The sequence below is a fragment of the Colletes gigas genome, unplaced genomic scaffold (assembly GCF_013123115.1).
Source record: "Colletes gigas isolate AHSC1104 unplaced genomic scaffold, ASM1312311v1 Colletes_gigas_Sc00006, whole genome shotgun sequence".
Classification (NCBI taxonomy): Eukaryota; Metazoa; Arthropoda; class Insecta; order Hymenoptera; family Colletidae; genus Colletes; species Colletes gigas.
In genome coordinates, this window is record NW_025106635.1 from 1,975,712 (window position 1) to 2,001,232 (window position 25,521).

The 25,521-nt window shown below is 43.4% G+C and overlaps 1 protein-coding gene across 8 annotated transcripts in view; it reads right to left on the reverse strand.

Moving 5' to 3' along the window:
- LOC122395825 (disks large homolog 4) overlaps positions 1–25,521 on the reverse strand; it is a 292,810-nt gene that overhangs the window by 9,500 nt on the left and 257,789 nt on the right. For 4 of the 8 annotated variants that reach the window (XM_043393710.1, XM_043393717.1, XM_043393715.1 and 1 more), the window contains exons 11-15: positions 2,495–2,708; positions 2,204–2,361; positions 1,699–1,948; positions 1,172–1,292; positions 384–422 (exon numbers count right to left, since the gene is read on the reverse strand). In XM_043393710.1, the coding sequence (XP_043249645.1) occupies positions 384–422; positions 1,172–1,292; positions 1,699–1,948; positions 2,204–2,361; positions 2,495–2,708 (782 nt within the window). The remainder of the gene's footprint in view (positions 1–383; positions 423–1,171; positions 1,293–1,698; positions 1,949–2,203; positions 2,362–2,494; positions 2,709–25,521) is intronic. The other 4 variants (XM_043393716.1, XM_043393712.1, XM_043393711.1 and 1 more) reach the window with 3 other exon arrangements.

Consider the following 25,521-nt stretch of genomic DNA (forward strand, 5'->3'; position numbering starts at 1 on the left):
ACGACGAATCCACAAAGAAAGATATTTTTCTAGCCAGTTAGAAAGCGTGTCGAGTGAATGTGTCGCAGCTCGTTCGTCGTGTGCTGGTTATAAAACGCAGGCAGAACGCATGATGCGAGTGTCTCTCGGTGCGAGGATGAGAAACTGCAGGCGTGCTCAAGCAAAGAATGGTACCACGAAAAGACCTTTTTTCGACGTGACGTTTACAGGGGTCGCTGGATTTCCCGTTTTTATTCGGTCACTCGATTCTTCTAGATTTTTCTCTTTCTTTTCGGTTAATTTTTTAAACGAGAAATCGATCTATGTGCGCGCTCGCGTGTACGTGTATCGTGTGTGCCCGGTGTGATCGTGTCTTGTCTCGTTGACCAAGTTGGTATACTTACGTGTAGGATCGTTTTCATTCTCGGGTGTCGTGGGCGACCCTACACAAGCAGGCAAAAACAAAACACATGTCACGTTTTCACATGATAAAAAACACAAAAGCTCGATCGGAAGTTGGGCGTACCGTCGTACCTGTCGTTCCTTCTTTCATCTATTATTTTTTACGTTTCGTTGGGTAAAAACGCGCACTAGGATGGAGCAACAATTTCAACCAAGCTTCGAAGGAACTTGATAACAGAAATATTCCGATCTTCTGAAGTCTCGGACATTTAACAGGGCTCGGAAATAAGCTTCTAGAAATATATTTAAAAATAAACATTGATTTTTGCTCCACCCTAACGCCTCAACTATCAACACGGACAGAATTCTCTTACCCAGGGTTTGTTTCGTCCGTGTCCGGCAAAGTTTCTACGTAAAACATCGATCGATAACAGGAAGTAAAGACAACGGTACAGCAAAGAAAATAATTCAGACCGCTAAGGGTTATAAGATACCAATAATGACATTTAATAAAGTATATTTTCGACTATGTCGCTTACTCTGCGATTTCATCGGTCCCACGATATTTTTGACAATATCCAAAAAAACAGTGGGCTGCAGTACACACGTGAAAATATTCTAACTGCAGAGTTCAAACACGCGGGTCTAAATATACGTATGTATTACCGACTGATAGAGATACGACGAGAATAAAAAAAAAATACCACGTAAAAAACCACAATAGATATATATGGGTCTGAACATGCACAGAACGTGCAGGATACGAGTGGCCATTTCACGGGATACTCACGTTCCTGGTCCGAACCATCCTCGGATTTGTCGTCCTTGCTCTTCATGAAGGGGAACTTCCTGCTGAACGAGAAATTCTTCTTTTTCCTGTCCAGGGTCGATTGCTGTAATTGGTCAACCGTCTGTTAGATAAACAATTACTGTATGAGAGACTGTAGAGAACAGGAAGAGCCTTACATAGAAATCACAAACGTGCACGTCATAGTAAAAAGAGAAAGAAATGTTTATTTTGTCTAAAACTACATATATCCGTAAACTTCATGCATCGGATAGAGATTGCTGCAAGATTCACCGAGTGTTTTCAAGACCATTTGCAATTTTCAAACGAACCACTTTGGTTCGATAATATGAAAATAGACGAAATAAAAAATGTGGAGTTAAGTTTAGAAGGTAAGGTGATCCTGCAGTGACCTTGAACATCCTACAGATTATCTTTCAAGCTTTCTTGCGTTTCCCATGGCCGAGTAACTGTGTCACACGATACTAATCTCGCGATGTCCGTTATGGTGGACGCCTAGTCATGCTTACCTTGTCGAGGATGACTGGCATGTGACCTTGGAACTTGACGGAACGATCCCTGGCCCGTTGCTTCCGTTCCCATCGTCTGCGAGAGGGTATTATCCCAAGGCCCTCCTCCTCCCCCTGAGGATTCACTCTTCTGGCTTGCCACCATTCATCGTCGCTGGCGTTCGTCACGTGTAGGATTTCACCATAACGGAACGCCAAACCGCGGCTCGGCAGACCGTCGTCCTTGTTGGGATCGTAATCGAACAACGCTCTGGGAAGCAAAACGTAAATCACCCTCTACTAGCTGTTAAAAATTCTTCGACCCTCGCAACGTTGCACGCCAGGGTGGTTTTTAGCTCTGGACCAGTGTCAGATAGTTTGGGAATTATCAGATCATTTTGTGAACTTTGAGTTTATCTAGTCTTATTTTCTTACGAAGTGGGTGATCGAATAAATAAAATTTCAAGGTAAACACCTGTGGACCATCCTGCTGTATACAAAAGAATAGAATAAAAAATTGATTTACCTGACGTAAAGTGATTTCTTCTGCGAGGTCCTCATGAGGGTGCCTGTCATTATATTTTGCTGGGAGATCTGTTGCTTAAGATCATGGATCTTAGCCTCGAATCTGTTGTAATCTTCGGGCTTGTACTGTACCACGATCGTCACTGTCTGGCCAGTACCCTGCACAGTGATATCGAAACCGTGTACAACAGTTTTAACTGTCTTAAAGTTAATTTTGAGGACGATCCATTTAGATTCGAGGGGATTTTAGACAGCAAAGAGGGAGCGATTAAAAACGACGAGTTTGAAATACCTTGAGGGCTGCGGCGGCCTCTTCATGAGTGGCTGTCCGAAGATTAATGCCATTGACACTGAGTATTTGATCGCCGCGACGCAGTTCACCGCTGAGGTCGGCCGGGCCTCCGGCTAGGATGAAGGAAATGAAAATTCCCTCGCCATCTTCGCCGCCGACGATGTTGAAACCCAGACCGGAAGAGCCTTTGTTGAGCACGACTGTGCGTACCTCTCTGGAAAAGCCAGAAAAACCACTGGATTATTAAAACGCTCCCACGAAGCGTGGCTTGAAATCCTCCGCTTCGAACCGCGCGATATTTTAATTTTTATTCAAACTCTGGGTCGACCAATTTTAGCAGATCGATAGCCACATCGACTTCTCAATCTTTTACGCTCCTAAAAATTTTAAGGAAATGTAGTTATTGCAACTTATTTGCATATCAAAGTTTCTACGTAGAAAATACTTCCCCAATTTTTAATATAGATGCCTGAATGGATTCTTTAACGTTTGAACCGCATCGAATAGTAAAAATAAGCCCAGGTTTCATGAGCTCCGTTAATTTTCAAGCGACTGATAATCGCAATTAGACGAACAAGATTCCTCTTAATCGCGGACGAAAGACGTAAAGTGATTCCAGCCGTTCGTTGTTCCTCTTCCCACCCGAGGGGGATAAAGTTTTTTCATTACGGACTTACGTAGTATCGAGTTCTTGAACTATGTCGCCGGTCATTAATTGCTCCACTTCTCATGGTGCTTTAATTAAAGTCACTGCACCGGAAAAGACAAGGCGCGCGAGCGCTAAAATAACTTTAAAGGGCACCGATCGGGACGACGCTTCGAACCCGCATCGTAATTAAATATTTCTAATCGATCTTAAGCGCCGTCGATTAAACCTCAGAGGCTTTCGCGAACCATTGCCTCGAAAAAATCGCTCGAAATTCGCAAGACGATGCTTTCAATTTAAGATTGAAAAAATTCTAAAGTAGACATCATTCGCTGTATGAAAATATAATCAACCATTTTGCGTAATTTACAGTTCCAACCCCCTATGTTTACTATTGGGATTTAAAACCTCCGTGGAAGAATAAAACCGCGGCAATGAAGACTGAAAAATCGGTGTTTTTTGGATAATAATATCACAATAGGGGGCTGAAACATTAAGCTCAATAAAACGAGTAGAATTATGGAGGTCATCGGGTATCATCGAGAGACAAGGCGGTCGTGAACACGGTTTACCCTGTGCAGCGATCGTTTGCTTAATCATTCGTTCCCGTTACGAGTGCACTCGATCTAGAGAAAAGCGTATCGTACCATCGAACGTGGTAACACGGAATTCCTTCCTGGGCTCAACTCGGCCCGGGTATGGCAGTTAATCACGAAGTAGCAGAATCGAGTTCCCGTGGGCATTACTCTGTCACGAGATACAATTCACCGCGTCGACGGTGAACACGAAATAATTTGTGAACGGTACCTCGTTTTCCTACCCTGCCCGATCCATTGTACGCACTGGCGGGCGTGATTTTAACGACTTTGACGCGGGGAACGCGTTCCGTCGGCATTGCGTGTTTTCGGGGTACAAGTAATTTCACGAATGAAATTGGTTACGCGTCTAACTCGATAGAAAGGCCAAGAATTTGAGCGACATAAAGGGGAATGTATAATCTAGAAATCATTTTGGAGTGATAGTTGTTCCGATCAATCCATCAACCTTCCCTTGGCGCTCGAGAATTTATGAGATAAATAATATATATAATTTTTAGAGAAAATTATTATCGTATAGATAGATCCCTCCCCCAGGGAATTAAATATATTCGAGTTAATGTGTTTTAGGGGTTTTCTAGACCTTCTCTTACTTATAGAATTATTTCTTAATCTCGTTGCAGGGGAAAGAAATACCCTTCATAAATAAAATAAATGTTTCTGGTACTTTAATTCTATATCATCCGAGATCCATCTTGGCTTTGCTCCTCGAAAGCAGAGCTAGAAAGCTATCTAGCAACTGTCTCGAAACTGTTGCACGCCATCGTACGTGATACCGCTGTCTGATAGCTCTCCTGGGAACGAGGGTCCTGCCTTTTTCTTTTACGTAATATTGTTGTATTTATAGCCAGTTCCTTTGAGAACAAGCGACATTTATTGCAAACATTTTCCCATATGTTGCATTGTTAACGAAACGTGACCAGAAATAATCTTCGATACGAGGCCCCGGAGAGTGTTCATTTTTTTAAACGCTTCGAATTGTTATTTACTGTTAAAGGATACATCCAAAAATATATAAAGCTTATATGACGTTCCATTTTATACCTCATGGCTTTTACTAGGATGTCATCTCGGACCATTAGGGAGGTTCCATTACGTACTTTATACATCATAAAGACAGTCATTGCTTAAAAACTATACGGCAGAATTTCTTCCCCTAACACTTTCACGTCGCCCATGAAATCATGAAATTGAAGTATCCTTTATATTCATAACTGTACTTCTGATACTGTCTTACATTGAATTAAAGACTACCCTGAATTCATTCATTCATGCTTTGCTATATAAGAATATTCATAGGAAATACCAAGCTTGTCCAAATACTGAAATTTTAACCCTCCAGCAATATTTCAAATTTTTATCTATAGGTTTAACTCTGTCACTTTGCATTCTTTAATACTTTAAGACGAAAAATATCTAAAATAAAAAGACGTGGCCCACCAATTTCCAGGGAAAAGTACATCGCGACCCAGTTGCCGCTGGAAGCTGCAGAAACACTTTCGGATCCAGCAATTAACAGAGTCGGGTGCCCTACAGAGTCGATTAAACTCTAAATTTCGCGAGTTACCCGCAGCGATTTTGACGAGGTACGTCGACGCGTTCCCAGGCTACGTCAATCATCCGGTAACGCGCGACGGCAGGCGACTCGAAATTGCGCCATCGAGGTTCCTCCGAGGCAGCAGGAGATTTCCGCAAATATTACTCGACGTATTTCCGCATCCTCGTGCACGACGGAACGCATCCAGGCGCCGTCACGATGGGCGCGAGCAAGGATTACCGCGTTAATTAAGGTCCCCATTCAAATTCGACCACTCGAGATTGCCTACGCGAACCCCGAGTATCTCTAGCCGCAACGAGCCGCATAATCCAACGACTCCGCGGATCCGACGAGCGACTGCTTTCGGGCACGAGTTTACGCGGGAATGAATACCGCCTTGCGGCCTCTTGGGCGCTCCAGTGCCACTCCGACCGACGTCAGAACCGTGTAACCGATACGGCTCAAGCCGTTTCGGAACGATTACGAATTACGCCATTCGATGGGATTTCCTGTCTCCGATTGGAACGGTCCATTAGGATCTTATGCAATTGATGTTGTTCAAATTTAGCGCCTGATTCTAGTCTTCTCCGCCGGGGGAGGTAGGAATATTTCGAACGAGCTTGAGACGAGTAAATAGGAAGTATAGTTGAGAATCTTCAGTTTTCAGTGTCTTAGAACAGCCTATAAACGTGTATTAAAAATAATAAAACTTTAGACGCGCGCAGTTCCGAAACTACTAGTGTTTTATTAATTATTGAGGCATTGCTGGAAGCGGCAAACCTTCCCCTTTAAAATGGCTTTTGAATTTTGTCGATCGGACTTTCCGTTTTCGAGATATCACAATTTATGTAAAAGGTAATTATTTTAATTCGACTACGATCTCGCTCAGCGCCTATTAGCGCGTATTAAAAATCAGAAAACTTTAGACGCGTGCAGTTCCTAAACTATTAGAGTTTTATTAATTATCGAGGTATCATTAGCAGCGGTGAAACTTCCCCTTTAAAGTGGTTTTTGGTTTTTGTCGATCGGACTTTCCGTTTTTGAGATATCGCAATTTATGTAAAAGGTAATTTTTTTATCTCTGTCTTCGTCTTACGCGCTCGGACCTCCTTGTCGCACGTTGACCCACTGACCGAGTGACCGAGTGACGTCATGTTTACTATTTACTACGAGCACGTGCGGTCAACGACCTTGACAAGGCCGTAGTAAGTTCATTCACCTCGCGATGCATCTTCGAAACTAGCCACCCGATCGACTTGAAACTAAAATCATCATATCTCCGGAACTAATAAAGCTAGCGACTCGCACAAACGCTCATTTTAAAGGGCATTTCATCCCCTATCCAATGACTATACTTACTACTATAATTTATGTTATCTTCCATGTTTATTTTAACATTTACTTTGACACTACATACCCAAAGAAGTTTCAGCTATTCCTATTGATTATACAAACGATATACGATTAACACTGCATTATAAATTATTTATTTAATTCATAATGAACTTAAATTCGGATACAGAACACCTGCGTAGTTTTCAGTCTGCATTTTTTCGTAAATAATTGTGTTTCCTTCAACTAACGAAGTCTTTGAGAGTGAAGAATCCATCTCTGCCGCATATTCAACCAGCCGGAAGTTAGAACAGAGAAATAATGCAACCGAATTTACGAAACCAGCTGGAAAAACGAAGACGAATGTAGGATACGTTGAATAAGAGATGATGAGCTGAGAAGAAACACAGAGTCCGTGAACCACATCAATAATCGAGCAACGAAACTACCGAGAGGTTGAGAAACTGCTAGTTCGGAGTTGATAAAACGGGGCGGAAAGTATGTGGAAGCGGAGAGAAATTTTATTTGCTCGTAACGAATAAATATTTCGAATTTATAAACTTCTGCCCGTGGTTTCGTTCCCACGAATCGACGCGCGCGATACGAGAGTACTTTATAATTCCCCGGTGACACGCGAAATAACGAAATTTTTGAAAAAAAACGCCGGATGCACAAAATACCATTGACACGGCAGCCTCGTTAATTAAAAGGCGTCGTGAAATTTCAACGAGTCGCGGATTTTTTGCCGAAACGGTAGAGCAAGGGGCACGACGGCGCAGAGGGTGGAAAAAGTTGGTCGTCTAATTAAGATTCTCGTGCAAAAATTCTGAACCCATTCAGGACGGTTCATCGCTCATGAGCGTCGCTCGACCGCATCCACGACCGGCTGAACCATCGAAACCTAGATTCACCCCGTTCCCGCCAACCACTCTTCTGCCTCGGGGAGAATTCCCAGCCCTGAAAGGTCGATTTTCATTCCGTTTCAGAGGAGCCACTCTCAACGCACGGGCTTCTCGCTTGCGTTAACAAAGACCTCAAATTAGTGGTCGGCCGGTGCAGCTGCGTTTCCAGGGCTCCATTAAGGTCACGTCGCAATGCACACGGCTGATAAACCGAGGGTCGGTGGTCTGTTTCCAGGGTTGGTGAATTTACGGTAAATTTAGAAGCTTGCGGCCGCTCGTTGATCGTTTTAGGTCGGTTTAGAACTTCTTCCTCGAAAATCCATCGTGCTTCAACGCACTCTCATTGATCGAGTTTCACCCTTAGCTCGCGAACAAATTAAATCTCTCTTTCTACGAATCTCGTATGATCGCAATAACTTAATTTCCAATAAAAGAAAGGCTCGCATAGCATTTAAGAATCTGTAACACTTTTAGAGGCATCCCAGTCGCGTTTCTAAGAGCCCCACTTAAAATAAGTAGTTCAATCAGTGTACACGAAGTTCCATATCGACGGGCAGCGATCAATTAAAAAAATAGAATGAAAAAGAAGCAGCCTGTGAGCCTCGGTGTCACTTGCTACTGAATAGTGCGACTATATTTAGCCAGTACTACCGAGAAGCACGAAATGTCGATACTTTGCATCATAAAATGTTGCAGTGTTTCTTCGATAAAATTCGAAATCAACAACAAAACTACGTATTAAGCAATCTAAAGGTTTCTAAGCTAGACTAGAATGATTTTATTGATTCGTAGAATTTTATTTAAAATTTCTAAATAGACAAGAATTTCTCTGTCGACGACACAGACACACAGGCACCGTAACGTGAGGATTCTACAGGGTCATCGAGGGGTTAAATATACAGCGTTCGATCGATTTATCGGGTCTGGTTCGTCCTCCGCGATTCGAGTGCAACCTGTTAGCGCGATTTCGTACGAAGTCACCATAAATCCGACGATAGCAGTCACGGTCGCGGAGCCAACGACCGATCAGGATCATGAAATATTTATAACGACGGTAACGGGAGACACGATTTCACGGTTAATTGACTGCCCGTGAGACCGGTGGACCTCGCTGGCGAATTCATGAATGGCTTCATTTGGTTAGACCCCGAGTTCCACGGCTGGCTATCTTGGGGGAACGTCCGCTTTAAGTGGCGAACGTTTCAACTATCCGAAAGGTCGTACCTGGAAGCAAAATGACCGCGTCGTCTCGCGGTCCCCGTGGAATGCAGCCTGACGAGAACCTCGCCGGAGGTGCGAAAAGAACGGCCAACGAGTCGACGAGGTATCAAAAGATAAAATAAGTGGACTATCCATGCGGAGGGACGCTTTTCTTTTCCATCCCAGGCATTGGAACGTCGGAACAACTCAACGTTCCAAGACTAAATAATTATAGAAAATCTTGTTCGATATCTCTGATTGTTCGAAAGATATTTAGCGAGAAACAGATGTATTTGTTTCGAGGAACTGCAACCGGGAGAAAATGTGGCTGAAGTTATTTTTATAGGATTTGAAGTTTCCTCTATTGTTGAGTTCCGCGAACGTCCCTCGCGAATTGTTAAGATCTATTTATTCGAGGAAACGCAAGTGCGGGAGTGCAGTTGCATCAAACGATTCTATTCATACCGCCACGGGTGTACATAAGGCGCAAAGCACGTTTCTACGAATTCCAATTGGAAGGCCCCCCTCCTACGCGGGGAGTACAGACAGGATCGTTTGAACAGAGTGTACCCGGTACATGGGTTACGAGTGGAGCTGCGCGGCGGAATCTTCCGTCTCGAAAGGGTTAAGAGCACTTCCCACTTTTAGAGTACGCTTTCAGTAATATACCGGCTGTCTCTGAAAAAGGTAGTCGCCACAATGGATGTGGTTCTGGCCTCAATGGTATGAAAAGACTTGCATCGACGAAGTGCTGAAAAAGCATGTTCGAACGCTGGTCGAAGGAACCGCCAAAGGTGCCGATATGCTCAACATTTACTGGCGCTATCTAAACCTTGTATCATTCTCACACTGGCTGGAATCTCTCGATACATATATTTTATATTATATTAATTATTCTAAACCTTGCTACATTCTTACATTCTTTGCATCGTGTATAATTTGTTTTACGAAGTGGAAGAATTTATTTTTTCAGGAAGACTACTTGCACGATAAAGTGTTGCAAGTTTCATTATTTATCATTGTGAATTGATTGTAATTTCAAAAGGTGAATCTTGAAAAGAGCTACCTATATTAGCCAAAAAGTTTCGAGTCTCAAACGTGAACTACTCGATGTCATACAACGAACGAATCTCTCGTGCAACAATCGAGGTACTACTGTATGCACTAACCCTTTCCAAGATCCACGAGAAACTCTAAAAAATTCTTGAGATATTTTTAATCTGGCTTGGCGCGCGAGTTCCAGCTGATTCAATTTCACCTGCGCAGTGCCCTCGGAACCCGAGGCGCCGATGCGTGCACGTTTCACGCACCTGTTCGTTACTGTTCCGCAGTGACGTAATACGTTTCGGAGGAAAATGTCACTGGGTCAAGAGGGCTCGATTACCCGTGAAATAAGAAACGAAATTTTCTCCCATCTACCGGTGGAAGATCTCTCCGGCGACGATCTCGAAGCCAGTTACGACGAATTCGGTCGACACAGGGAATCGATCTCTCGACGTACACCGCAATAAATCCCCGATGCACGCTTTAAGGCCCCGCTTTCTCTCGCGATCCCGTCCACGGGAGTCGTGACAATTTTTTTTCGTCGAGTGGAATAGCCCGTTAATCACGCGGGCCGGCCAATTTCCATTAATCACTCGCGGCGCGGCTGGACTCGGCCCAGAGAACGTTAGTGGGTCAAGGGAATCGCACAACTTTCAACTTGACAGTGCGGACTGGCTACGATTTTACCTCGAACTCGATCGATCGCGCCCAACTAGAAGATCGTCAAATGCAACGATCAGCACCTGGTCCCATTGAGTTGCACGAGCGTTTGCACTTGGAAAGGGCAGAAAATTGGCCAACTCACTCACCTCAGATCACTATCCGAAACAATGTCACTGGTCACTGATCCGGGTCGATCGACGATCGATGGTCGCCACGGTACGTGGTTTTCAAAATTCTGCGCGCAACGCGACGCACGCCACGCGTCGATGCGTGCTCGCGTCGCACCTGTTCACCAGCAGTGACGTAACAACGCACAGTGGCCCCCGAGGAGCCCCCCCCGGATTCGGATTTGAATTCCGACTCGAACGGAAGGAAACGACGCGACAGAGAGGATCGATGGAAGAGGAGAGAGGAGAAAAATCTGCAAGATCGGTCAGGCTCGCTGTAAGATCCCGCGAGGTACGCGAAAGGTGACTACGTCTCGAACGCGTCCCGACGTCGGGGGCGTCGCGACGGATTAAAGGCCGCATAGGTGGCCACCGTGTCGCCATGCGCCGCGCCGCCTCGCGCCGCCGAGTTGGCCTCCCGCGAGCTATCACAGATCGATAGAAATAAGCTGAGTCTCTCTCGCGCTTCCACCACCTTCCCCAACCCCTACCAGGACCGCCAACCACCTTCTGGATTCACCCTTCTCCTTCGACGTGTATCCATCGCCACGAAAACGGGGGCGAACACCCGAAACTTGCCCAACGAGCTATCAACGAACGGCCACTTTCCCTCGTTTGCGTCGTTTGTTTGCGGTCTATGATTAAGACGAAGCTGGATAGGAGGATCGAGAAACTTTGGGGGGTGCGTTGAACGTCGGAACAATTCTTCTTGCTGGGTAAATTTACTCTAGGCTACTAAACTCCTGCGAGAGATAGAAACGAGATGTATTGAATTGTATGAGATGCAATTGTTTACAAGATTTTAAGATAGGAATTTTTTTCAGAATCATTGGTGTACTGGTTTATCGATATTGCAAATGTCTTTAATTCTGGATTTGCTATAAATATGAACTACAGGGGAGAAATTTAGCGAAAGATCGTTAACGTAGAAATTGGACGAAAAGCGGAGGATCGTTCGCTTTAGATTCCAGCGCAGCTTTTATCGCGCGTTTTTCTAGGTTATCACGTGCCCGTGCCATCTTTTGAATTCATCCCTCTTCGCTATAACGTATATTCACCGAGAAACGGGGTCGAACAGCCGAAACTTGGCAAAGGAGCGGCCCAGCGACCGGTCATTTTACATTTGGTTTCGTTTTCATCGCGAGTTTCTTTGGTCCCCAGCTATCTTTCGTTGAAACGTAATTTTAAATTAACTTCTGTGTTTATCTATTAATATAGAAACAGAATTTGGGGTTGCAAATATGTACATTATACAACAAGGGGTTGATACGATAAATAGTTGAAATTTACGGAAGAATCTGCTTGAAATTTTAGGTGAGTTTTTAGTACAGGTTCTTTAGACTACCATTTGAATTCACCCCTTTTTTTCCACGTGTATCTATCGCCATGGAAATTGGGTCGAACAGCTGAAACTTGGCAAAGAAGCTGCCAGCGACCGTTACTTTCGATTGGGGCTCGTTTCCATCGTCTATTTGTTCTTCCGTTATTGCAATTCTCACTGCTTCGTTTAGATGCTGATGACGGTGTTCGAAATTAACCCCTTTTCTACGTGGACTTTTCTCTAATATTAAAATATTCCCTCGGTTACTTCTTCCCATTGAAGTATTGAAATATTATTGAAAAGATCTTAAGCTGAAATTTATTTGTTTGATCTCTATTAATTACGATTTTGAAATGTGCAATTTTTAAAAAATAATTTAAAGGAAATTGAGGATTTCTCTTCTGTTTCGACGTGTATCCAGTATTACAGAAACGGGGTCAGAGAACCGAAACTTGGCAGAGGAGCTGCTAGCAACTGGTCACTTTCGATTCGAGTTCATTTTCACTATGGATTTGTTTGCCTTTTACCCAACCCAGACATTTTCCCCTAACTCTGGAAAACGATGTCTAAGTTCCAAACTGACTACTCTTCTTCCTGATTTCATTAACACTATCAACTTGAACAGATCATCCACACATACTAATTCGTTTCAAACTAAACAATCACATTTGCAATTTAACGAATAATGTAAAGATTTTTATATTTTATTTCAACGTTGGATATTTTTGTCTAGATAAGGAATTTCGCCCTGCTTTATAATTCATCCCCCTGCGACTAGTATCCACGGAAACGGAGTTACGCGTGTGAAAGTTGGCAGAATATCTGCTATTATTATTCAATATTCAAATAAGGAATTGCCAGGGCGATCAATCGTTTCTGAATTCAGTTCGTTTCGCGGAATTTCTCGACATCTTCGTTTTAGAAAGTGATAACCAACGTCTGCGTTAACACTTTTCCCCCGGAGTCGTCTCCATTGTTACGCAGCGGCTCGAGTTTTGCAACGAGAGCCGCAATATGTTGCATAACCCGGGAATGCTGAGCCTGCGACTCAGCATTCCGAGAATATTGACCCACTGACGAACAACACGAGCTTCTCAGAAAGCGAAACGATCGACTCCGTTTTCTGGAAATGTCGCAGAACTCGGTTTAGAAAAAGTACTGTCAACGATGAAACCAGCTGTTGGTTATAAAAGTAAAATTATATAATTATTTGTTCCTGAAGTTTTTCTTAACAAATTCTAATATTAATTTACAGGAGACAAACGAGACCACGCGTTTGATACTTGGAAAGTGATTTATTATTGTTTGGATTCTCCAGAGCTATCGATTCGCGATATCAATGCAATTATTATATTCGATTCGTGATCAGACTACCGGATGTATGACAGCCCAGAAGCGAAACTGTTAAACCAGCTTTTCAGTACAGCGAGTACCATTTGTAACGTGATTATCGAACAAACACGATATTCGAGATCCATAGCCCAGGGCCAGCTAGATCGATTGTCTGGTTGTAACAAGCAGCTAAATTACGTGCCTTCGAACATGCCTATGCGAGTCCGTTATCGAGCACTCTCCATTATGTATTATTTTCGTAAATTAATGTCGCGATCCACCAAGTTGCTCGAACTGAACGAAATTAATAATGAATTCTCCGAACCCTTCTTCGACTCGTCGCTGTTACGAAACAACCGAGAAACGTGGCGTTTGGAAATTGTCAGCAACTCTTTCGCTGTCGATTTCGTTTTCCCCGTTTCAGTTTTATCGCTCGAAATGCTTGACGACGCGATGACGGAGGGCAACAAGTGTCACCATTGATGGGTGGCGTACCGTCGAAAAGGGTCTGTTTCGAATTCGATGAAAACGATTCCACGATAAACATGGAAAATACTCTTTTTTCATCACGCAATTATTAACACCGAGATATTTTGTAGAGAGAAAGGGTTAAGAATATCGAGAGATTGATCAGAGAATGGTGTAATTGATATTAGAAAAGGTTGGAGCAATCTCAGCGTCGAGACTCATTTGCAATCGGTCTTCGATTCGTCCCCGATATGGGTTTCAACGCCTCGATCTGATCGGATAGGAACACGCTGTCGATATTCCGACGAAACAGAACCTCGTGAAAGCATGTATCCTTCCGCTTTAATGGCGAACTTCGGCCCGAACGTGTATCGGATTTGTACAGGCGTGGATCGCAGCTAATTGCAGCGGCGAGCGTAATCGAAGCCAGCCTTGCGAGAATGGAAATTTCGCTCGAACGTATCGCTTCTTCGATTGACCTACTTACACACGGCCACGGTGGTCTCACACTAGCCTCTGTCCGCGTATTTCAACCACACTGCCCGCCCACGCCATCCCGGAACCACCCCTTTGCGCGCGAAATATTCTCATCGCGATTTCTGGAAACGCAAACTTCTCGCGACGAATCATCAAAATTCTTAAATTTAATTTTAATCTCCCCGCTTCTACACTTTCTCCGTTCTATCAATGTCCCATGTGTGTTTGTTTACACACCCACGTGTGCTTGCGATTAAAAGTGTATTGACAGAACCGAACGAATTGGAACTACAGTGGTAATCGAGTATATCAATTAACCTAAATTCTTTATTCATCGTTTCGCTTCAATTTCGCATTTAATGCCTCGTTTGCCAAAGAAACAGTTTGCCACTGGTAAATATCCTGTGTAATCGCGAATTCATACAGTATTCAGCCCGTTAATTGTTCCGCGTATAATGCGTCCATGAATGCATTAATTCTAAAATAAACTACGAGTTCGCCGCGCTTTTCCGCGATCCCGTTCCTCCCTGTTTGCTTCCAGGCATTTTTACAACTTTGTGTACTTTTTGCTTGGCCCATCCCCACGGAACCTTTCTGCCAGGCAATGCATCACGGCACGTAAAAACGCATAAAATGTCGACGCGTTATCGAGTGACGACGGAGAAACGGCGTTTAATGTCGATCGGAACGACGACGGACGAGATCAGAATGTCAGCTAGGAAAGCACGTAATATCAGGTAAAGACTCGAACGTCCACGGTGATAAAGGTCACGGAACATTCCACGTGATCACGTTCCTGATCTCTCTCCGCCAGGGAATCGTAGATCGACGCGGAACACGCTGATGGAGGAAGAAACTTCGTTCCTCGTGGAAATAGCTTCTAAAAGAAACGGATATCTTGTTTCTCGAACAAGAAAATAAAGCAAGCTGTTAAAATTGCTTCCATCCCTCGGATCGTTTTAAATATCCTCTCGAGCAGAAATATCAGCGAATTCCGATATCATCTAAGATATCCATATTAAGAATTTTTTCACCGAATGCTGGTTTAGCTTCTATTGGGTTATTACGGAAACTGGGTCAAACAGTTCTTTTCTAAGCTGAGATACACAATATTGATACGGGAGATTTCGTTTCGTGCAACTTTTACTTCTCACAATCGCCTTCCGAATCTTATAATATTTAATTTAAAAAAAAGGAAGCTTTCCCTGTGACTTGGAAATCTAACGTGTATTGCACGGAGTATTTCTGATGTCTGTCTGAGAAATAAAATTTTCGAGGCAGATAAAAATCGAGGGAAGACGGTTGCAAACGATTTCGGAGAAAACATCTAAAAATTTCGAAACAAAAGTTCCCTGATACCGGAATCCGGCGTCGGAGAGCTCTTACAATTCGCCTGGTAAACGTCTATCTCGCGCGGATTCCCCGCAGCGAAATTCAACGGAGCTCCCTCTGTTCCCTCGAATTTCTCAATCTGCCGCGCGTTCAGCCGGCTCTTTTAATTCGACCAGAAAATTCGCGGAATCAGAGGCACCTGGAGCCGGGGCGTCCGTTTGCCATGCTTTTCATCGGCTCGAAATTAAAACGACCAACGAAAGAGCCCGGCTGGAAGGTCCGCGTGGCTTTCAGCCTGCAAATGAAAATTACCGACAAACAAACTTGTCATTTCATTAAGCAAATGAAACGGGCTGTTTTGCAAACACGGTCCGCCGGGACCGCGTTAAACCGGCCGGTTTCTGTGTTCCCTTTAATTAAAACGCGGCAGGGACCGATAGCGTCGCGGAGTTGACGAACTTTAATCAAGCTGGACTTGACCCAAAAAGGATGGACTAACGCGACGGGCAGGAGTCATGGTCGTCGCGAGCAAGGAGCGCCACGTTCGACCCTGCTCTTTCCAAAGGACGACCTCGTCCTGCATGCAATTTATGGGGAAATTATTTCTTAATTTTTGGTTCAGCTTCTCCTAATGGCTGGGTCATTGGAAAAGTCTCTTTAAAATATTAGAGTAAAAATTGATGGGCATTCAGAAGTCCTGCCTGCAATTTGAGAGGGAAAACTAATTTCTTAATTTTTGTTCAACTGTTCCTAATGTTTGGATCTTTGAAAAATAAAATTTGTGAAGATCAGTGTCACTTCGTGAATCCTGCCTGCAATTTAAAGAATCAAACCACTATAATGACATAAAAACCATCCTTTTTATTTTCCAATGCAGAATCACATCCATGGAAGCCACTCGTTCGAACGGAACAAAAATTGTTGCACATAAAAATCGCCCTCCAAGTCACGGTAACGAGTACTTGGTATTGCTATAGTGTCCTTCGTGTCACTCGATCAGGGCTTGGCCGTAACAGTCCGAAGGACAGGTATGTGAAATTCGATCGTCCTCGAGTGAGACTACCGAGATACTTGACATTAAATTTAACTCGATTACACTCGCTCTCCTCCGCTTTCGTTCTCATAGACATTTTCCAAATACCATAACCCAACTATACTATAACGTTACGAGAATTATATCGGAACAGTTTCTGTCCACCCACGAATAGAAACACGGAGTCGTACGAAAGGTCTGAGGTTCTCGAGACGCCTCGAATCCCATTACTACGGGCGTCGCGACGTCCTTGAGCCTCCGTCGAACAGTCCTGAGACATTACTCTTCCGACTTCCGATTCCTCGGCCGCGTTCCTTTCTCTTTTCCACGTCAAACACGGAATTGCACTCGCCTTGCGGTTCGTATCGATTAAGGGCGACGAGAAAGCCACGTAGTCCTGCACACCGGAACACATACAGAGCGACACGTGACCGGTCGGCCACTTCCGGCGGATCCTTTGTTAATTACGGATGGCTCTTGACCTTGTTCCTCGCGCACGTGCCACCAGTTACACCGAAACACGTGATCTCTCTTTCGAACTCGATGTGTTCAAGATTGTGCAATCAGTAGGGGTTGTTCTTTTCAATAAAAAATTAAACGACCAACGTAAAGACTCGATACGATTTTTTAAATATTTCAAATCTCAACATTTAGTTATATAGATAAATTTTTAAAAATACAAGCAGTGTATATTTTCTATAATATATCACCGAGAATCTTAAAATAACGATTGTTTAATCGTGCAAAAATAGTTGAGCCCATACCGCTGCCAATGTCGAGGGTTTTTTCATTCCTTCGAATTGAAGTTATAGCTTTGAATATTTGAACCCACCAAATCGTTGGTTTTCATAGCATAAAATGTTAAATCGGTGCCATTGGATCGCAACAGCCGGTTACGTGATTTTTCGATGCTGTCGCGAGTCGCGAAAATAATTTAATTGCGTATCGCGCGACGAACTGTGAAAGGCGTCTGCCAGACAGAGGCTTGAAATAGACCCGAAAACTCGAGTTCCGTGCCAGTTTGAAGACTTTAATAGGATTACTAGCGAAGTTCAAAAGCGAAATACTTTGGCGATAGCTATCCTGAAGATTGTCGACGGGAATCGGTCGCGTTTATACATAAATTATTTCGCCCCGCTATTAAAAGACTCGTGGGGTTCTGAAAACTTCGACGTAGCGGGTAAACTTCGAGAAAGAAATTGGCCTTTGATGTTACGCGTTGCTCCGACCTTCGGTTTAAAAAATATTCGATGAAAAACAAATAATACGGGGGAAGGAGCAATTTTATTTTATAGCGAAAGTATGATGATATCGAGCGGCTTGAAAAATTTTTGATGGCGTGGAGAATGCAGTGGAACGGAGAATACAATTTCGTTAGGCTAAATAAAATTTGTTTTTAATTGGAAAAACAAATTTATCAATCCCGGCGGATTGCAAACTGCGAGCCAGCATGAGTTTGACGTTATTTCGTAGAATATAATTGTTTGTCATTTCGTTCGACAAAAAACAACGATAAATCCTGAACATGCACACAGCATTGCGGCACACACGTCTTCCCCCCGACATCGATGCATCGTTCCAAGCGTCGTTGATAGGCTCAAATGGCTCTATTTATCATATCCTACCGAATACCGCTAAATTCATGCTGGATCCTAGCTCGCGATTTATCAAGGGAAAAAACTGGAAGCTTTCATCGATGGAATACAACAAATGGTATGCAGTATGGTTGAACAGAAAGTAAATATCGAGGGAAATAAACGGACAAAATGGCCAGACGTAAGCGATAAATTTAATTAAAGCCATTGGGAACGGAAAGAAAAGCTACCACGAACACGTGGAACGAAAATAAATTGATACGTCGGTAGTTTATAGAAATACGACTATCAAATACAGTAATTTAGTGGTAGGATCGTACGAGGTGGTGCAAACTTGATGTTTAACTACGAGTTAAGAAGATAGCCAAACGCGCGACCGTTTTACGCGAAAGGTTTATACGAAAAAACGGGGAAAAATGTGGAAAGAGCAGATACGGGAAGAAGAAAGGCAGAACATAAATCGAGCTGCTTTTATCCGCGTTGGATCGTTGATGGAAGCAACGTTCCTAAAATCCGACACGAAATCCTCCACTGTCCACCATTATCCGAGGCTTTGCACAACATTCGAGTCGTTTCGATTAAGATGACCGGACCATCGCTTTGGGTTTCGGTGTTACTTAGTATTTTATCAGCCAAAAATGGTTGGAACTTGGCAAGAAAATTTGTACAAGCTAAAATAATAAATGGAATTGATAATGTGCATTATTGTTCCATGAATTTTCTGTTTTTCTTTCGATTATCTGGACAATGGAGATTCCAAGAGTTTACGACACGTTTTTCCTCGTTCGAAGAATGTAGCCTCGTATCGAAACGAAGTATGTTATGAGCACTATGGATCGTGAATACAGGAATTTTCCAGTCGAACGGATTCCGGAATAAAAGGCTCCCTTTCATGGTCGTCGATGTCGTGAGTACTGGGTTTGTCGACTCCGGGAACGGTGTCTCGAGCCCCGTAAAATCACGACCGTGACCTTAAACGAGATTAGGGGGACCGGGTTCCCACATTCTTCCTCCCTTTCGCGACCCAGGGTCAAATCCTCGCGTCCGACCTAGGTCAATCGATCCCTAGATTCGTACGGTTAGCGCAACAGATACCAATCGTGAGAGAGCTGGTAATAAAATAATAATAATCTCTCCGTCTTCCCCGTATACGCATAGAAGAAACCACGAGAGATGGCTGGAATAAATAATGGAGATCCACAGTCCCCTATTAATTAAATTTTATGAAGAGAACTTTCTAAATAACTTCTCAAGGCAGCATCAAGTTGCTATTTCGAGAATCAGAACCGACCATACGTGTTTTACCCGCTTCTACCTATTAATTAACAGAGACGAATGCATCAACATACCTTTCGACACGTAGCTTAGATACTATTTTAATTAACGATAATAATTATGAATGTGATTTATAAACTTCTCACGGAAAATATATCCCCGTTCAGTGGTCACTGATTCTCCCGGAATTTGTGGATTTTGCATACTACCCCGCGACGATTCGTCTATTTTCACGACCATGGAGAACAGAATTAGGCAAAATGTCGCCCTGGCGCCAGGCGTTTAATGGCCGCGGTCGACCGCGTGCACTGTAAATTGCATCCTTTCGTTTTCTCCGGCTCTTTCTCTCATTCTCGCTCTTCATTTTCTACCGTGCTCAATTTCGATCTCTCTCCCGAACGTTCTCGATCGTCAGTCACAATTACGTGGCCATTTCGTCGGTGACAGGTACCATACTTCCTCTATTTTTTCATTTCTTTTTTTTTCAAATTTTAATGTCCCTGCAATTTTACTCCGCGATGAGTAATGTTTATGTTCGCGTATATGATAAAGAAGATTGATCGGCCTTGTAACAAGCACCTATTCAGTCAGGTTTTAATTCTTTCGCCGGGATTAAAAACTATCGTCGAAGAGGTTTTTAGTAAATTGTAATTTTTGAACTGGGTAAATGGCAACCAGTGACACGTTGAACTAAAGGTCAAGTGAGTTGTACAGCAAAGTTGGGAAACACTGGTCCAATGCATCATCATTAAGTCATGGCCATCGAGATTAGGTGGGACAAGAATTTCCCTGAGTCACAAAAATATTTAGACGCGTACGTCACACTTACGTATCCTGAATAGTTTTGGGCTCGAATTAATTAGTGGCCGAGAACAATTTTTAATTGGGAATTCATATGAATTGTATTGCATCAGGAGATTTTATGTCATGTTCTGGAATGAGTTATTCTGTTTTAAAAAGGTTGAAAAAGTTGGAATATTATTAAAATTGGCTCCGCAGTTCTCTCTTCATTAAAAATTTCGACGAACAGTGATGGCTTCAACAATGATATTAATATCGAAAGTAAAATGAAATTATCTTTTCGCGAAACAATTAGTATCGAAATTAAACGATCAATGGCACCGTCTGTTCATTTTCCAAAGCGTATAAAACAAAATCTCGTTCAATTGCTCCAATGAAACGAAAGACAAAGTAATTAGACAACACAAAGGGTCCGGCGAAACAATAAACGTTAAACGTTCGACGGGCAAGATCAACGAGGATCGAAAGAGATCGAGGGACGAGCCATCGCGGCGGGCTGTTAAATTACTCAGTCTAGTTTTTTACCAGCGACTGAGCATGATCCGAAACGTGATGAGAATTTTAAGACGCGTCGATTGCTTTCGTAAAGTGCCGTTGCTGGCGGAATCTAGGTTAAACGATTCTTCGTGAAAGGAGGAGGATTATTAGCAGCAAAATTTTATCCAACGATCGTCGTCGGCCCCCCTCGAGACTTGCACGCGTAAACGTTCGATCCATTCGATCCTTTCACGGGACAGTTTCGCTCGATTTCCAACTTTCTGCCCAACGAGCCTCCTATTTAGCCACTCTGCTCTTACTTTAACACGTTGACCGCCACACCAAAACCGTACAATTTTTTACGAGACCAAAACATCGATTTTAGACAATTTTAAACTTAAAATGACTTAAAATTTGTGTTTGGTCAGTTCAATGTTTCAGTTAAAGAATTAATTTCTTCCTCCAGTTTTTGAGTAGGTCTGACGTTAAAGGGCTGACAATTATATATATATATATAGTTTTTTGTAGAAAATGTAATGTAAGAAAATAATTGAAAAAATTTGTTTCCAATGACCGAACAAGATCTCGCGGAAGACGTCTCGTGTCGGAAAGGGCGACCTAGAATTCGCCCTGAAATCACGCGTAGTCTCTCAACTTGTCGCGACTTTCCACGAAGACCGATTTGCCAGGCAAAAAATCGCGACACGTGTAGGCTGGCTGAACGATCTGAGCGAAAGAAACGTTGCTTCGCGAGCAATTACGCGACCCGGAAAAATGGCTGCGGTTGAGTCGCGGAAATAATTTAGCCAGCAACCTTATACCAAACGAGGTATATATCCAATGCTTTCTAACATAATCCTAAATTAATTATTACCACATAAATATTCCAGCCCTCTGAATTATTTTATTTCCCATTCTTCGAAGAGTCAATAATGGCGAAACGTACCTTCTGTGGAGCTTGTCCCTAAGGATCCTGCGTCCCAGAGTGGCGAAGGGACGCAGCGGGAAGATCTGTTGCCTGTTCCTCGTCATATTTTCTCGTCGATCACCAATCACTCGTCATCGTTTCGAATTCGCGTCTGAACGTACGCGCTCGCGAGTCATTTGGCGACACAGAAACGATACCGCTGGAACAATCGTAGGTCAAAGAAACCAATTACCGGCTGGCAGCTTTCTAGCGGCCATTCGTTCAACTTTTCAGCCGAGCAGGCGGCGGAGTCGCTGTCCACGCGGTGAATATAAATCTACCGGTCGACTAATCGCGTCGCACACGCGCGACCTGTGTCTAATTGATCGATTTATGCCGTTTCATTAAGCGCTCCTTAACCGTCCCGTTGAATTTTTCTATCCGACCTGGACGCGTTTGCCCTCCTGCCGGATCGGTTCTCCTCGTTCCTCCTCCTTCGGGAACGCTCGATCCTCGTCGCGCTTTCGGCGTTCTTTTCCTACGGCGAACTGGTTCGTCCGGAACGGGTATTTTTAGTTGGCAGCCGCGATCCTGTTTATGGGATCAACACCGCGTAAAACACGAGCGCGTGTCGGCTCGCCAGACTTCGACAGCGACAAATATTCCTCGAAACGTCGACCTCCGATGCACCCGTACTGTCCCTCGAAACCGGAAGTCGATGATCGAGTTCTTTTTACCGCACTTTTAAATTTATATTCTCGCACTTTGGGTGATCGTTTTATTTCTGCGGGGGATCTAGAGTGTTCGATCTTTGTGTGCTAGATGGTGGTCAAAGTTGAGCAGGCTGAAAATTGAAATTATCCCGTGGACTCTTTGTGGTACTTAATTTCGCGACGATGATTAAAACGTTCGTTGACGAGGTCTGTTGTCGCGTCGCCACTGGGCGGAGTGATTCGCGACGCTCGATCCCGTTACGATGATAAATTGCACCGCGGGAAGGAATGGAATTCCAAGTGACCGACGTAAAGAGGAAAATTACACGTTGCACGGGCGCGAAAGATTGAAATCTGAGGGATAAATTAAAAGCTTCGATGCCTCTCTGCGTGCAGCTCTGCAACCTGAATTGCCGCGGCACTTTGTCTTTCTCGAGACTTGTTTAGCGAGCTTGGACCTCTCTGCATCGAAGAAGAATTCATTTTTAACGACAACGAGAAAGAAAAAATTTCACTCTGAAATTCCTAGTTCGAGAAAACAACTTTAAAATATTCTGAATTGAAACAAAATGCACATTATGACAAGCCAATAATTCTAAAACTATAATTCCATAATTCACCCAGTATGTATATGACGACATCGAACGTGGATATGCATAGTATTTTTTGCATCCAAAGAGCTCCCAATATGGCATTGAAAGAGGAATAGAATTAGATCATAGATCATGCTGTGCTCGAAGCGCAATTTTTCAACATCTCGCTGACAAAATTTCTTGACGAAAATAAAATATCGAAGCAAGGCATACGAGTGATCGAAACGCGTCTCGTGGGTTGTAAATTTTTCTGCGTCGGCGACAAGCAAAATCGAAACACTTTTGCCGCGGCGAATCGATGGGGGCACTGCGCAAACAGAATGCAAAAGCGGGAAAATCCGAATTGCAAAGCGACCAAGGCGATACTTCTGGCGCCCTGAGGGGTGGGGATGGGGGAAAAAAACGAGCAACGTCCTCGTCGAACAAATTGGAAAAGTAAATGCGTCCGTGGCGGTAAATTCGTCGAAATTCGACGCCCGGCGTTCCCGCCGTTCGCGGAAATTAGTCGTTTTCGATAATCGAGTGGAGGGAAAGAGAACTCGACTGTAAACGATTACTAAACTTGGGAATTGAATTTTTAAAATTGTTTTAGAGAAATAAGGATTTTCATTGTGATCCAATCGCGTCGCCGTTCGAAAGAAAATTATAAAGACCACTCGATGCTCGTCTCACGATACGGAATTGCTGCCTTGATTAAGAGGCTTCGTTTCACTCGAGGATTCCGCGTTTCATTTACGCGGCTGGAGTGTCATAGAGTCGAAAAAAAATTCGACTTTCTCGTTAGAGAAGAAGACGTTCTCAGACGTTTTCCACGAAACGATCAAGCAACTTTAGAAACGACGGTTAGCGCTCGTTTCTAACACATCGTATCCTGACAGTTTCATCGATCAAGCTAACGAGAGGGAAAAATCTGAAAGATCGAGTAACAAATTTCCTCTTCCAGGTGCACTACTGATTCCCGTAGAATGATAAACCATCGTTGGTATTCCATCACCGTTGGTCTCCCATCTACAACACAAATTTTTAACCAAACAACGAGTCCGGTAATACCGAAACAACATTTTTCACCGTCCATACACATCCATTATACTTAAATGAAACTTTCATACTTCTGTGCGCGGTCTTCGGAGTTAATTAAGCTTTAAGATGCTCGGTATAATTAGAAGACTTAATTACGTGAATGCCTCGGTTATGCTCCGCTGTAAATGGAAACAAAGGTGACAGCGCGGACGCAAATAGAATTTAACCGCAGACTTTTAATGAAACCGAAAAAGATACTCGAACGAGTTATCGAAGACGTGCAAATACTTGGCGATAACAGAGAACACGTCATTCATAATCAGAACGTCCATCGCTAATAAAGAAATATTTACTGAAAGCTTATTTCGGCCTCGTGACGCAAAAAAACCACCGAAACCGATTAACGTATCCGTCTCTCGAACCGATTCCCATAGGTCTCCGGGGCAAGAAACGCTCCAGGCACGAGCGATCGCTTTCACAAATTATCACAACACTCGGCGAGCGCGATTTTCGTTTCGTAACACGGCGACAGACAGCGATCGATGCAAAACGCGAGGAAAATTCGAATCGAAGTCGTATCGTACGGGGTATCCTCGCGGTTCGTCGGTCGTTCTTCGAATGACAGATACGCCTGAGTGGTATCCTCTCTTTCTCACCCTGCTCCCGCTCCAACCGCGAGAGAGGAGACGAGTATGTCTCGCGGCGCGTTCGTTCCTTCTACTCGAACGACTTTCCTATGCGTCACCGGTGCACGGCCGCCACCGATCTCCACCCACGTCAACCGGTCCCGGAGAACGCCTAACTCGAGAATTTCACGCGGGGAGACACCGGTGTAAACAAATTAAAAAAAGCTCTTCACAGAAATCGAAAGCAGAAATTAAGACGAGCCACGGCTGGTTCTCGGTATAGGCATTTCTGGAATTATTTCTTCGAGGAATAATCGACAATTTTAGTGGTTCGAATAAAAAATATTGGAGAAGATTCAGATTTCCAAGAAATTCTAAATAGGAATGTTAAAATTTACATGGATCTGTCAACGAATAAGAAGGTTGCTTGCAATGGTTCAAATAATTTGGCCGATAGAAAAAATTAATTTCAATTAAGTTTAATTAGATATGATAATTATACCACCTAGACACCTACAATGTATAGAAGGAGGGAATTAAAACCTGAAACACCGTTCTCTTATAATGAATCTCGTCTGCGTACACACGCGATAAAAATATACGAAGTCGAAGGTTCCAAGATCTGTGCTCGAGGAGCTTACGCGTTTCCGAAACTGATTCTCTGGGAAATGGACTTCTACGAAACGAAACAATTGTATCACAGGTCTTGAATTTATTTTTTCACCGTGTGTTATTTTTTTTATGATTCTTCTATCCAAAGTGAGTTTTATTTACAACTCGATGGGGAAAAGGAAAGAATATAGCGAGGAGTAGAATTCAAATATAGATCGAAGTCGATGAATTCGTTCTACTTATAGACCAGGGGTCAATATATTCTTCTACCTATAAGAGAACTCTTGCATCAGAGAATAGTAATCGTCTAAGTTGCTCTTCCTTTACTTTGAAAGATTCTACGGGTCGAATGAAATTC